This window comes from Chroicocephalus ridibundus, chromosome 2, assembly GCF_963924245.1.
Source record: "Chroicocephalus ridibundus chromosome 2, bChrRid1.1, whole genome shotgun sequence".
NCBI lineage: Eukaryota > Metazoa > Chordata > Aves > Charadriiformes > Laridae > Chroicocephalus > Chroicocephalus ridibundus.
In genome coordinates, this window is record NC_086285.1 from 145,634,630 (window position 1) to 145,649,862 (window position 15,233).

The following is a 15,233-nucleotide window of genomic DNA, read 5'->3' on the forward strand; positions in this document are numbered from 1 at the left end:
GACAGTCACATACCTATATTGAAAATTAATTACTGTGAGTTTTCATAGCTAGTAAAATGTTTGACTTTTGTGTTATGATGGTGTCATTTCCTCAGTTCAGTGTGTGGATTTTAAAAACATTAGTAACACAAAGGCAATGTAGTATATCAAACCTGCTTTCTGTAGGGAGAAATTCAAAGTTGAGAGAGAGAAAATGGGGTTTTATTTTTAGATTATATTTAAAAGACTAATGAATGTTCAGTATATTTTTAAAAAAGCAGAAAACTAGGCAGAATTTCTCCTGCATTTACCAGAAAAATTCTTGCAAATCCAAAGGCTGAAATTCTTGCTTCATAGTATAAAATTTCTTTGCAGTGGTAAGTGAGATAAAGATAAATTCAGGCCTGGTCTTTAGATATGAACACACATAGAACATGTTTTTGTAATTACTAATATAGTAGCTCAGTTTTGCCTGTGAAAGGCTGTTACTGATTTGTACGAAAGTGTCAGTCCTTTTTAAATTTTTGTTCCCAGAACTAAATTGGTATTTTTTGCCAGAAATAATGCTGCAATCGTTAAGAATTTGGTGGGAGAAAATGCTGACCATAGCCATTCCCTAGCCAGCCCCCACTTTCACACAGAAAGATCCTTTTAACTTGCACAATAATGTTAATAGCACATTTGTCTTTGTTTACTGACATATGTTTACTCTAGAAAAAGGCATGTTGGGTAAAAAGTCAAAAGCCTCTGTATTTTAACGCTTATTTTGCTGCTAATTCATTGAATGACCATTCTAATATAGTCACTACACCTCTCTGCTGCCATTTCCCTGGGTGTAAAGGACTTGCTCTGGCTCTGGAGACATTCCAAACCCGCCCGGACGCGTTCCTGTTCAACCTGCTCTGGGTGACCCTGCTCTGGCAGGGGGTTGGACTAGATGATCTCCAGAGGTCCCTTCCAACACTACCATTCTGTGATTCTGTGACTGTGGCTCAATTATCATCTTGATTGATAAAAGTAATGTTTTATCTGCACTGTTAGTAAAGTAGAATGCAAAACCACTCAAAGTCCAGTAAACAAATTATTTATGAAAGACAGTGCAGTAAGTGGGCAAAGACATTGCGTATTTTTATAAGTGTAAAAGGACTTCCTGCTGTTATTTAAGTTAGTTTTTTATTCTCAAGCATCCTGATGAAGTGTAAACTTTTTTTTTACATACAGATCGTCATAGTCTGTCCTTAGAAAAAAAATATCTGTTAAATGAATAATTCAGATACCAGTCATACAGGAATGTGGGCATAGGGAATAGCTTCTCTTATGATAGAGCAAAAATAAAATGTGAATATTTCTGAAACACTTCCGATGGATACCAATGGTTCAGAAAATATTGGTAAATACAGCTTTGAGCTTCACCTAATGCTTTCAGTGACCCTGCTACTTGCATTAACTTTTAATTCTTTTAATTGGTTTGTGGGAAAAAATAGCACATTAAGATAGAAAGTATTTTTAACAAGCTATTCCTCTGTGGTTTTGCAATTTGTTATATATATATAATGTTTTAATATCAAATAACGGAACAAAATTATTTTATGGAAATGCATTCTATTCCGAACATAATTTGTTTCTTTGGCTGTCATATATCTATACACAGAAGTGTATATATAACAAATTTCACTGAATTTTTACTTTTGCGCAATATTATACATAGAAACCAAAACCTGGTGGTTTACAGAAAAAAACAAATAAGTTTTAAGTAGGTGGTGGCTTTTTTTCGGGGGTTGGGGGGTATGTGTGGGTGGGAGTGTTTTTGTTTTGGTTTACATATGAAAAAAACAATCTTCCCACAAAAAAAATCTGTAGGCCATGTAGATTTTTTCAGAGTTGTTTGAAGTTTGAATTTTCTCCTCCACTGCATTTTAATCTCATTTCTAATCCCTTCGACCCCTTGATCAGTTCCTTAACGGCTTGCATTTCTTGCAAACATCTTGGTATTTTTGTTTTTATTTCTGCTAAAAAAACATATTTAATGCATGAAAATGTGCGTAGATATTAAGAAATCCCAATGAGTTCTTTGACACTATGGAGACTACTTCTAATTTTAGCAGAGGAGCAACCTTTCCAGAAAAAGCCATGTAATAACTGTATGCTTTCCTTTGATTTATTTCTTCTTTTAAACACTATTAATGTTCATGTGTCTTGCTGTCACGGCCTCTTAGTAACTATGATTAGTTTGTGATAGGATTTTTCTCAGCTGAACTCAGCTCTGATGTGTGAGAAGCTGTATGAGAGATGATGTGGCGTGGGAAGGAAAGCGTGCCCGGCTTGTTGAGGTCATACGACAGATGCGTTTTGGGTACGGTCATACAATAGGATGGTGGAGAGGCTGTCCTGCTGCAGGCTGCTGCATCGCATGGGTGTCTGTCCATGGACCTTGTCTTTCAGTAGGAGCTCTCTGAGCTTTTGGGGATCACTGAAAGTATGGGTTCGCCTGCAGCAGAATAACCTTTTCCAACAAGAAAGAACCCGCTGTCCTCTTAATGCATGAGGTATCTGAGGCGCTGAATATTAATAGCACAGAATAGCACCATTTTCCCCAAAGATCTTTTTATTTTTAAAACTTTTAGTATTTTGTGGATCAGACTTCTAAAGCAACCAGTTCCCAGCATGCTAAAAAGCATAAAGAAGGAGGCATATGTCTATATAAGAAAGACACCTCTATCTGGAATTTATACCTATAAGTTTTGCTTAGTGGCATCTCCTACAAAGACAGTATGTTTATGATTAATTTTGCAGGATTGCAACTTGGAACTCCCTCTATACTTTAACCATAAATTGTGAAATGAATTGTGAAAACTACTGCGTCTGGTAGCTCAATCCTGATTGATCTGATCAGTCCTTTTAAAAAAAAAATCTGTTTGTTACCAGTGTGTGTTCTGAAATTGATGATGAGTGTGGTAGTTGATTGAAATAGTTGTAGTGTATATTTTTACAAAAATACCAGTTACACAATATGAGACTAGAAGATGAGAGTAGGAACATTTTATGTTTCTGTACACTGGTTTTCTTAAAAATGCAACTTGTACGACTGGAAGCACCCCCCCCCTTTTTTTTTTCTCCTCAGTTTGTAAGTGTTTCATACAAATCATATTTTCTATCTAGCTATTGCTGAATGGCTCCTGGCTTCAACATAAGGCTGATTACAGTGCCAGGAAACGTTCCTAGGTTTTTAGTTCAGTAGTAGCTGAGTAGCATAGTTATTTTAGGAGATTAACCTTCATACTGAGACAGATGGAGCTGATCCAGTCTACATGTCTACTATAGAGGACTAGCCAAACACACACAGTAGCCACACCAGACTATGACAGTCTCTTAGTAACTGTCACCTACTGACGGCCTTGCCTGACAGGGAATGAAGACGCTGTTCTGTCTGAGCATCCCTCCAGACAAAACTTAGGTACTTACCAGTACAGGAAAAAAATCAACAGAGGAGTTCTTCTCTTCTCAGGAGTTACTTCTGTGGTTGGTTCTTCTTTCCACTCTGCAACACTTCTTTTTGCTTCTCTATTTTTATTTTTACTTTGTCTATTTTCCATGATTTCTGGTTGAATGGTTCCTTATCAGTTTGTTGGGTTTTAAGGCTTTTGGTTTTTTGGTCTTCTGGTTGAGTATGGGGTATTACAGTGAAGCTGTTGTCTACCATGGATATTCCTGGAATTTGAATCAGCTTTGAGGTTTGAATTGCACATATACGGAGAGAAACAAGTGGTGCTTCAGCCAGCTAATTTTATTTTTAATGCACAGGTAGCTGTTTCTGGCATTAGAAAGTTGATTCCTCTAAGTGAGAGAGAATTAGCCAAGTGTGTGCATCCCAGTGAACAAAACGTGGGAGGCTGGAACAAAACCTAGCTTTAGGTCCCACTCCTGAGGAATGCACTTGTTCAGTGACATAGGATGTTGATATTGCCTGCTGGTTGTGCTGTAAAATATATAATTTTACATTGTATTTATCTGTTCATCCTGACCTGAAATATTCCTGCCTATGAGATTTCCAGAATCTTGCAGTGACTTTGTATACCGTTCTCACCTTTATCCACACTTGTATTCTGGAGTTCTACGCTCCAGTAACTCTTCTATTCTAATATTTCTTGATACAGAAGCTGTTCCTAATTCTTACTTTGTAATATGTGTAGTGTAGGGCCTGACTACACAGAGAAGATGGTGTGAACTGAGGTAGGGTAAGAAGTTAAAGCAGAACAGCTATTCCTCACTGAGTGTCTTGTTTTAACTTAAACCATTCATAAAGTGGATGGAATACTCACTGCATGGCATAAAAGCGTCCACATGAGAAAAAGTTATGAAATAGCTACTTCACGCTGCTTCTCCAGATGAACAATTTACTTGTTTGTCTCTCCAGCACAGCTGACAGCAAACAATCCTGAAGTGTCACGCTTTTTACATTCTCATGATCCAATTTTCATTCTTCATCATTCTAATAGATCTATAATTGGAGCCAGGAATATCTGAGAGGACTAATTATAGTGCAGCCATAAACATTCTCTTTCACTCTGGAACACCTCTGTTTTTGAATTTTTTGATTCCCCATCAGTTTAATAAAGTTAACACTTCTCTTTCAGATCATTAAAAATTCTATTTGTTGAAGGATTTTGTCTAGAATATTAATCAACACTGGTACTTTCCAGCCTCAAGGGGGAAAAAATGTCACAAATTAATTCCTCAAGTGGCATTAACATTGCATGCTCTTGGCAGATATTCACCTCTCAGATGTTTCATTTTTAATTCCTTGCATGTTTCCTTGCATGATCAAAAAACTGTCTGAAGACCCAGTGATGCATATCAAGGGGTATATACTTTTGCTCACCTGAGTTCACTTGATAGCATAATTCTGTTTTAAGACTTTTTCTGTAGTTTGTCTGCCACAGATTTCTCCTAGCTGTATAATTGGGAGCCGTAAATTGTCCCACTTGTGCTGATTTCAATTTAGTTTAAAATGAAGTCATGAAGACTTCATAATTTATTCCTGCAATTTTGTCAGCTCAACAACATGTAGGGCAAAACTGGAAATATTGAAGAAGCTGACAATAATTTGGTGGGTATCTCAAAACATAAGAAGGAGGATATTCTGTAAGAGATGACAGGAGGAACTACGTGCCACTCATACAGTCTTTAATGAATTTGTAGTTACTACTTGATCTCCTCACTAGTCCTCTTTTGAAGTTCTAAAGTGCTCATAATCAATTAAATGCTTCTTTTATATAAAATCTTTCGATATTGATGTTATTAAATAACTAGCAATTTAAGGCAATTTCTCTTTTTACTGGAATACATTGAATTTTCCTGATATGTTTCATACTTTAACACCTTTAAGCTTGACAAATTAAGAAAATGGTTTAATTTTTATGCCTTTTTGGTGTGGGGGGGGGAAGCATATGCAAGTTTTTGCTAAGCGAATTTTTCAAAGAAAACAAATCAAGGGCTGTAATTTAATATGGGCTGTCTTTCACTTCTTGCAACAAGTTTAGAAAACTAAAACCTTTTTTAGATTACACTAGCAGCAATGCATGTGAAAACCTCTTGGATTGCTATTCCGTCGCCAAATAGGTTATCACACTTTGAAAACTGCCTTAATTTGCTTAGGTCATGCATTCATCATGATATTTTCTTAGCGGTTTAATGTTAAAAAAGTTTAAGCATTTCATTTCATTGCATTTCTCATCAGGCTGATTCAGTTGCCAAATTTAAAACTAAGACACAATATTATTGCGTCCATGGTGAGATAAATAGTGAGAGGACATCTCTTTTAAAATAAGTAATCCTTTTTTTTGCTACCAGTAAATATATTACTTAGTTATATGTTCTTTGTGTAACTGATTTTTTTTGTTTGCATTAGAGTCTCGTCCTTTGTCACTTCCTGTGAAAACCATGCTGAACTCATCTGAAAGCTGCAGAAGTCCTGAAGAAAGAATGAAGGAATTTATTGGAATAGTGTGGAATGCAGTTAAACGCCTTACACTTCAGGTAAGATGAAAAGGAAGTGAAAAAAACCCTGTGTCTTTCCAAACTTTATGATACTTTTTATGCATCCTAGTGCTTTTTATTAGAGGGTTTTTAGAGGAGCTTCCAAGTTTTATTGTCTTATTTCAGTAGTTTCAAAGTCTTAGAGAATGAAAAATAAAATAAAGATTTTTGGTAAATTAGGCAAAGAATGCTTTGGGTTTAGAATATTAGTTTTCAAAACACTTTTTTATATCTAAAGGGAAGATCCTTAAAAAAAACTATATGAAGAAAAAATGTTTGTCGCACTTTTCTGTATTATAAACATAGCTATACACCTTTTTATCCATAGTTAGATTTGCATGATACCTTCTTTTCTAAAAATATTTGAGGAACGTGTGTATGACAAATACTTTCTTGGGGTGTATGATACAATATGATGTTATACAGTGATGGCTCAGCTGTTCACTTGTCTACTTTTTCATACAGGACAAGTAGATGACCACTCAGATTAAACCATTTCATCCTACACTGCTCTAGATTGTGATTGCGGATCAGTAAAAGCAGAATTTTCATGTAGCAGTATATATGCATGCTATATACAAAAAAGACCATGTTTAAAGTCTAGTGTTAAGATTGCATGGTCAAATACTAGACGGCTTAGAAATGCTGGAATTAGGATTCTGTTCTTCCAAGTATATACGAAGTTCCTGCTTAGAAAGTACCCTAATTTAGAATTATTATAATCTGTGTCTCTTGAACAAGACATTCTGCGAGATCGGTATTTTATGGTACACCAGCATATAGTAGCAAAACTGGTTTTGGTTAAAATAAAATTTAAAAAATGCAAAAAAAACCCTATTTCACAGAATCACAGAATGGTTCAGGTTGGAAGGGACCTTAAAGATCATCTAGTTCCAAACCCGCTGCCATGGGCAGGGACACCTCACACTAGACCAGGCTGCTCAGAGCCCCATCCAGCCTGGCCTTGAACACTTCCAGGGATGGGGCAGCCACAGCTTCCCTGGGCAACCTGTTCCCGTGTCTCACCACCCTTACTGTAAAGAATTTCTTCCTGATATCCAATCTAAATCTACTCTTTTTCAGTTTGAGGATGTTACCCCGTGTCCTATCATTACAGTCCCTGATCAAGAGTCCCTCCCCATCCTTCCTGTAGGCCCCCTTCAGGTACTGGAAGGCCACTATAAGGTCTTCTTGAAGCCTTCTCTTCTGCAGGCTGAACAACCTGCAACTCTCTCAGCCTGTCCTCATAGCAGAGGTGCTCCAGCCCTCGAACCATCTTTGTGGCCCTCCGCTGGACCCGTTCCAAGAGGTCCATGTCCATCTTGTGTTGAGGACTCCAGAGCTGGACGCAGTGCTCCAGGTGGGGTCTCACCAGAGCAGAGTAGAGGGGCAGAATCACCTCCCTCGACCTGCTGGTCATGCTTCTTTTGATGCAGCCCAGGATACGGTTGGCTTTCTGGGCTGCAAGTGTGCATTGCCGGCTCATGTTGAGCTTCTTGTCTACCAGCACCCCCAAGTCCTTCTCCTCAGGGCTGCTCTCAAGCCATTCTCTGCCCAACCCAGTATTTGTGCCTGGGATTGCCATGACCCAGGTGCAGGACCTTGCACTTGGCCTTGTCGAACTTCATGAGGTTCGCATGGGCCCACCTCTCAAGCCTGTCAAGGTCTCTCTGGATGGCATCCCTTCCTTCCAGTGTGTCAACTGTGCCACACAGCTTGGTGTCATCGGCAAACTTGCTGAGGGTGCACTCAATCTCAGTGTCCATGTCACCGTCAAAGATGTTAAACAGCACTGGTCCCAGTACTGAGCCCTGAGGAACGCTACTCGTCACTGGTTTCCTTGTGGACTTTCAGCCATTGACTGCAACCCTTTGAGTGCGGCCATCTAGCCAGTTCCTTATCCACTGAGTGGTCCATCCATCAAATCCATGCTTTTCCAATTTAGAGACCAGGATGTTGTGTGGGACAGTGTCAAATGGTTTGCATGATTCCAGGTAGATGACGTTAGTTGCTCTCCCCTTACCTACCAATGCTGTGGCAACATCATAGAAGGCCACCAAATTTGTCAGGCACGAATTGCCTTTGGTGAAGCCATGCTGGCCATCACCAATCACCTCTTTATTTTCCATGTACCCTAGCAGAGTTTCCAGGAGGATCTGCTCCATGACCTTGCCAGGCACAGGGGTGAGACTGACCAGCCTGTAGTTCCCCAGATCTTCCTTTTTTCCCTTTTTGAAAATGGGGATTATGTTTCCCCTTTTCCAATCAGCGGAAACTTCACCAGACTGCCACGACTTTTCAAATATAATGGAAAGTGGCTTGGCGACTTCATCTGCCAGCTCCCTCAGGATCCATGGATGGATTTCATACGGTCCCATGGACTTATGCACCTTCAGGTTCCTCAGATGGTCCCAAACCTAATCTTCTCTTACAGTGGGCGGTTCTTCATTCTCATAGACCCTGCCTTTGCATCCTGCAACTTGGGTGGTGTGGTTGGAGCCCTTGCTGGTGAAGACTGAGGCGAAAAAGTCATTCAGCACCTCAGCCTTCTCCATATCCTGGGTGACCAGGTCTCCTGTCTCCTTCCTGAGAGGGCCCACACCTTGCCTAGTCTTGCCTTTACCCCTGACGTACTTATAGAAGTTTTTGTTGTTATATTTGATGCCCCTAGCCAGATTTAATTCTATCTGGGCTTTAGCTTGCCTAATCTGGTTCCTGGTCGCTTGGACAGTTTCTCTGTATTCCATCCAGTCAACCCGTCCATGCTTCCACCCTCCATAGGCCTTCTTTTTGCTTTTGAGCTTGTCCAGGAGCTCTTTGTTAATCCATGCAGGCCTCCCGGCATTTTTGCCTGACTTCCTCATTCTTGGGATGCACCGCTCCTGAGCTTGGAGAAAGTGATTCTTGAATACTAACCAGATCTCTTGGGCCACTCTTCCCTCCAGTACTTTTTCCCATGTTACCCTGTCAAGCAGGTCCCTCAAGAGGCCAAAGTCTGCTCTCTTGAAGTCCAGGGTAGTGAGTTTGCTGCATGCTCTTCTCGCTGCCCAAAGGATCTTGAATTCTACCATTTCATGATCACTTCAGCCGAGGCTGCCCTTGAGCTTGACACTCACCACCAGCCCCTCCTTGTTAGTAAGGACAAGGTCCAGCATAGTTCCCCTCCTTGTTGGTAAGGACAAGGTCCAGCATAGTTCCCCTCCTTGTTGGCTCCTCTACCATTTGAAGAAGAAAGTTGTCATTGACGCATTCCAAGAACTTCCTGGATTTCTTGTGCCCTGCTATGTTGTCCTTCCTGTATTTCTGACAGAAGGTAATCTTTGAATGCCTGTTCCTTCTTCCTAACAAGAAATGTATTTATTTATATACAGACTCATCCCAGAACCTGTGTCTGCTTTATTCCTCGTTCATGCAGAAAGTAGTTTGGGTTCAAAATATTAGAAAGCTCTTGTGAGACCCCTCCTGGAGTACTGCATCCATCTCTGTGGCCCCCAACATAAGAAGGACATGGACCTGGTCCAGAGGGGGGCCACAAGGATGATCAGAGGGCTGGAGCACCTCTCCAGTGAGAACAGGCTGAGAGAGCTGGAGTGGTTCAGCCTGGAGAAGAGAAGGCTCCAGGGAGACCTTATAGCGGCCTTCCAGTACTTAAAAGGAGCCTACAGTAAAGGTAGAGAAGAACACTTTATAAGGGAGTATAGCAATAGGATGAGGGGTTTTAAACTGAAAGATATTAGGAAGATATTGGATATTAGGAAGAAGTTCTTTGCTGTGAGGGTGGTGAGACACTGGCACAGGTTGTCCAGTTTGATTGCCCTGGAAGTGTTCAAGGCCAGGCTGGATGGGGCTTTGAGCAGCCTGGTCTAAGTGAGAGGTGCCCTTGCCCCATGGCAGGGGGTTTGGAACTAGATGATCTTTAAGTTCCCTTCCAAGTCCAACCATTCTATGGTTTTGTGATTCTGTAACTCTGTTTAGTTTTCAGCCATCTCTTTCATCATTGTTTAATGAGTATTTTGCTTGTTTTTCTTTCTCTTTTAGTGTTGTCACCACTGGAGATTAAAATGGCTAGATAAGGGGAGTCAAGAGAGATAATTTGTAATCTGTTTGAAGGAAGCAGTGTATTTGTGTTATGTGTCTGGGTGGTACATACCACAATGAGACTCCATATAGAATCATAGGGTTGGAAGGGACCTCTGGAGATCACCTACTCCAACCCCCCTGCCAGAGCAGGGTCACCTAGAGCAGGTTGCACAGGAATGCGTCCAGGCGGGTTTTGAATGTCTCCAGAGTTGGACACTCCACCACCTCTCTGGGCAGCCTCTTTCAGGGCTCTGCCACCCTCAGGGTAAAGAAGTTCCTCCTCATGTTTAGATGGAACTTCCTATGCTCAGGTTTGTGCCCATTACCTCTTGTCCTGTCCCTGGGCACCACTGAAAAGAGCCTGGCCCCGTCCTCCTGACACCCACCCTTTAAGTATTTATAAGTGTTGATAAGGTCCCCCCTCAGCCGTCTTTTTTCCAGACTGAAGAGACCCAAATCCCTCGGTCTTTCTTCATAAGAGAGGGATTCCAGTCCCCTAATCATCTTGGTAGCTCTCTGCTGCACCCTCTCCAGCAGTTCCCTGTCCCTCTTGAACCGGGGAGCCCAGAACTGGACACAGTACTCCAGGTGCGGCCTCACCAGGGCAGAGTAGAGGGGGAGGATGACCTCCCTCAACCTGCTGGCCACACTCTTCTTGATGCACCCCAGGATGCCATTGGCCTTCTTGGCCACAAGGGCACATTGCTGGCTCATGGTCATCCTGTTGCCCACCAGGACTCCCAGGTCTCTTTCCACCGAGCTGCTCTCCAGCAGGTCAGCCCCCAACCTGTACTGGTGCATGGGGTTATTCCTCCCCAGGGGCAGCACCCTACACTTGCCCCTGTTGAATTTCATAAGGTTCCTCATATAAATGAGGCTTGCAGTTTGAGTCATAATAAAAATAATAATATAATAATCAGAATGATGAAAAGCTGGATCCTGTATAAATGGGAAAATTTAATCGGGACTAAGATATTCTGCTTGTCCATTTTTCAAGGTACGCTTTGTTATGTGAGCAACCAGCAAAGTGAATTTGTTTCAAAGAATGGTTAAGACACTGACCAGCTAAAAATAATGTTTGCCTGTTACCAAAGAGAAGAAAAAAAAAAAAGGTTGTATTAAAACTAGTGGAGTTCTTTGTGGAGATGAAAGCTGATGACAGTGACAGGCACATGTTTTCTCAGACAGTCAATTGTAAATATATCACTGCTCTGACATAATACAATCACAGATTAGAGCTAATACTGGCAGAGGATTTTTTTTGTTTTAGATATTCTTTCTGGTGTTTGAAGTTCTAGATCTGTTTACTCTTTACAGGTTTTTTTTTTTTGGTAATGTACACATGCTCTCAATTTTTATCATTATGAATATGAAATTATAATTTTAGATTTTATTGATAGTAAAATTAAATGGCCATATGAATTCATACAACAGCTTACACACTTCTAATGTGTTTCGTCCTTGTGCTTTGATCGTACTTGGTAGAGGGATGTTACATGTTATCAGCAAAAAGTTTCAACAGGCCCCAAGGACACACCACAGAAGCCCAAGAACATGCTTCCATACCAATATGCAGTAGTCCTTCTTAATGAAATATGAAGGAGTTATAGATATGCTTGCTGTTCTTTTTATTATTGCTAGTAGTCCCTGTGTCTACTTCATTTAAATATATTTGTCAAGACACAAATGCATATGTATAGCTTTTTTCCTTCAATACCAGCCTAAATGGAAAAGCTGAAATTTGTGGAAGGCAATGTGTAGAGGATGAGAAGATGAGGGTTAGGACTCTGTTTTTCAGTTCAAGTACATTATGATTTTTTTTTTATTAAATGTAATACACATTTTATTAAACACATAAGTATATTAATATGTTAGATTCATACATATTTTCTGAATTTTATTGTCATTTGGCATGAAAAAGGCTAATTTTTAGAATATTTTGTCTGGTTAAATGCTGAAGCACTTAGAGTGTAAGGTTTTTTCTAAAGCTGTTTTCATGTTACTGGATCTTTTATTAACATGATTGTAGAACAGAGAAGTCTGTAGTTGTCATCAGATAAAACAGAACTTCATAACTTAAAATCATCAAAGGATTATTCTTTTAGTGGAAGTTTGAGTAAGTAAATGCGTTTGGAACCGAAGTGACTGGAACGTTTATTTTGGATCCAAAGCTGGTACTTGCTTAGCCTTAGACCTGGCTTGCTCATGATAGAATATTGCGTGAAGATTTTGTGCATAGGAGTTGTAGTAAGCTATTAGTATTTAAGTGAAAAGACTTTCATACTTAACTATAAAAAGTTGTTTTTATTATTTACTTGTTGTAGGATTTTATATGCAGCCTTGAAGTCTTTTTGGCAGTTACACTCTGTAGGAGAGTAATACTTGCTTTTCATGTGTTCTTCGTACTAATAGTTGCTAAAATAGTGGAGCAGTATAAACACAATTATTTTTAATTGGTTGTTAATGCTGAATTCCAGTGAGAATAATGAAGGATCTGTATTAAAAGCAAATGAATTAATGAGTAATGTTGCAGTGAATGCCAACTAAATAAGACTGTAATTATTACCTATAAAACTTAGCCAGATATTCCACATACCTTTAAATATCCCTGAAATTATTTGAAAAAATGAGCCTGTTTCCTGAAATTATTGAAAATAATATTTTCTTTAAAGCATATAACTTGTACAGGATTTTAGTCAAAGTGAAACATTGATTGAAAGAACGGAAACGTAAGGATGAGATTGACTCGAGTTCCTGTTCTTTGAACAGTGGTCTCTATTCATGGGCCAGGAAGAGATGCTGTGACTTGTAGCTTCGCAGTTACAGCTATCAGCAGTTATTCAGCAGTTATGAGATAGGATGATTTCTTAAGTTTGTTACTTACTACAGACTGACAAAAAATTAATTTTTCCATAACTAAATAAAAATTTTCTAAAATCAAGCTTTCTTAGCAAAGAATAGGAATACTGTGTAGTGCTAAGACACTGTGTTTTAAGTGGCAAAGAAAATGTAGCTGATCCTTATTATAATCGCTGTATGTACAAGTTGTGTGCTCTCTCAGTTCACTTACTCATGTGCTCTGCTTTCCTTTTTACTTCCCTTTTACTTTTCGTCTAACTTCAAAACATGAATTTCTGGCCTGCCTTTTTAAATTCTAACAAACAGTGCGTGTCTGGTTCAACTGCAGATGGTCTAATTGGGTAGAGCGAATTTGAGTGTCAGAGGCTGAGATACAGCTTTATAATAGTGACTGCAGCAGAACCCCTACATGAGATGTGTAATGGCGGTTCTTTGCAGTTCTGGGAGTCATTGCAAGATTATATTCTGTATCTGAAATTCACAGAAAAACGCATTAGCCTTTCTGCTGAGAGCATATGATGGATGTTGATTGAGAGAGAGAGAAAGGCCATTTCCCAGGAGACACCTTTATGTGAGTGTCACCTTGTGGGTCATCTTCACTGCCTCTAATTGGTTTATATAACTATAAAATGTGGGTTAGGGAAGGGAATCTCCTTATGATATCACTATCATGAAAGGCTGTAAAAATCTCCTGTACAACCTGTCCCTTTTCGTTGTGCTTGTGCAGGTTAACTATGGTGCGTCACTTGCTTTGTTTCACTCCCACCCACCCTCCTTAGTTAGGAAGACCTAATTCTTCTGCAGTATATATTGCACTGTTCTCTTTATCAAGCAACATTCTCTTTTTATAGACTAAGAAGTAAAGACACCCCATTTATTCTAGTAACTTAATACTTTCCTTTTTATACAACAGAGATCTTAAAGTCATTGCACTTTTTTAGGCTTATATATTAGTAAAAGCTTAGAGCAACATGTTTTGCGTAACGTTTTAGCAGTAGAAGGGAAAATACTGCTTATTTCATTGGTTTATCATTAGTGTACATTACTTAGCGTGTATAGGCCTTGACATAATAGAAATGAAAATAGGAGGTGATTCTGTTTCAAGAATTTGTAATAATTCCTTCTCTTTAACGCATGAATGTGTTCAGTATTGGCAAAAGAACACGTTGCTACCAAAACTGAAATAAGATCCTTGAAACAGAAAGGATGTTGCCATGGAAAAATGAAGTAACACTCAGTGCAGCTGCGAAGCATTAATGAATAGGATATTTTTTTAAAAGATCATTTGTGTTTGGTGTGGCTTGGAGGGTCCCAACCAGATGGTTTCCATGAACAAGATCTGACCCCCAGCTTGAGGACTTCTTACTGGCAGATTACTTCATTTTCTTTCCCTTGGATTGTCAGATCCTTACATTAATGCAAGATTTACTGCTGCAGATTTATATTCAGTTACATAAATCAGTCACATTTTACATTAAATTCACAATTTTAGACACACAGTTTAACAGTTATTTAAAAAGTGTAAAAAGATTTATATGATAGCTTTAATATATGCTATTGATGTAGTCTAATTTTAAGATATTTGGATTACATATATTTTAAAGCACTTCCCGATTGGTGAAACAATCTGTAGCACGCGTTCTCACTTTTGTCCAACATATAGTGCCATCGTTTTAGGTGTGCTCTTCCATTCCTTCACTGGAACTTGTTAGATAGATCTCCAGATTCTGTCCGATAAATGTACACAGATTCTGTTGAAACTGATAGTTGTGTATAAGCAGTATCTGCCTCTGAGAAATTCAACAGGTGCAATTCAATTTTGCATTAATTGGGCCCTTGTGCATCCAAGTTGGCAATTTCTTACGTAATTACAATAATTGCATGATTTGCCCTAAAATGTGGAATTTTGCCATATGTTCATTGGGTTGGCCTTTGAAATCCTGCGGTAATGTTTTGCAAAATTCATTTGTTCATATAAAACTTTAAATGAAATGCAAGTAAGCAAACCATATCTATAAGCAAATCTGTAATATTACATATGGAGAGCCTGATGTTGTCATGTAAATGCCACCAAAATTCATGGTCCAGCTCCCATTCGGTTGTTTGAAAATGAATGGCAAAATAATGCTTACGTAAACAGGAATTTCCCTCAGGCATTTGAAGGAGTGAAGCTGTTGTGATTCCACTTCAATATTCTCAATACAGCAAAGTAAAATGAAACAAAGATGATCTGAAGAACTTGTCTTCAGTACAAAGCTGTACAGAACTGTAAATTATGT

The 15,233-nt window shown here is 39.2% G+C and overlaps 1 protein-coding gene across 3 annotated transcripts in view; it reads left to right on the plus strand.

Moving 5' to 3' along the window:
* The window catches only part of VPS13B (vacuolar protein sorting 13 homolog B), a 479,360-nt gene that overhangs the window by 230,905 nt on the left and 233,222 nt on the right, over window positions 1–15,233 (plus strand). For all 3 annotated transcript variants that reach the window (XM_063327260.1, XM_063327261.1, XM_063327262.1), the window contains exon 22: window positions 5,888–6,015. In XM_063327260.1, the coding sequence (XP_063183330.1) occupies window positions 5,888–6,015 (128 nt within the window). The remainder of the gene's footprint in view (window positions 1–5,887; window positions 6,016–15,233) is intronic.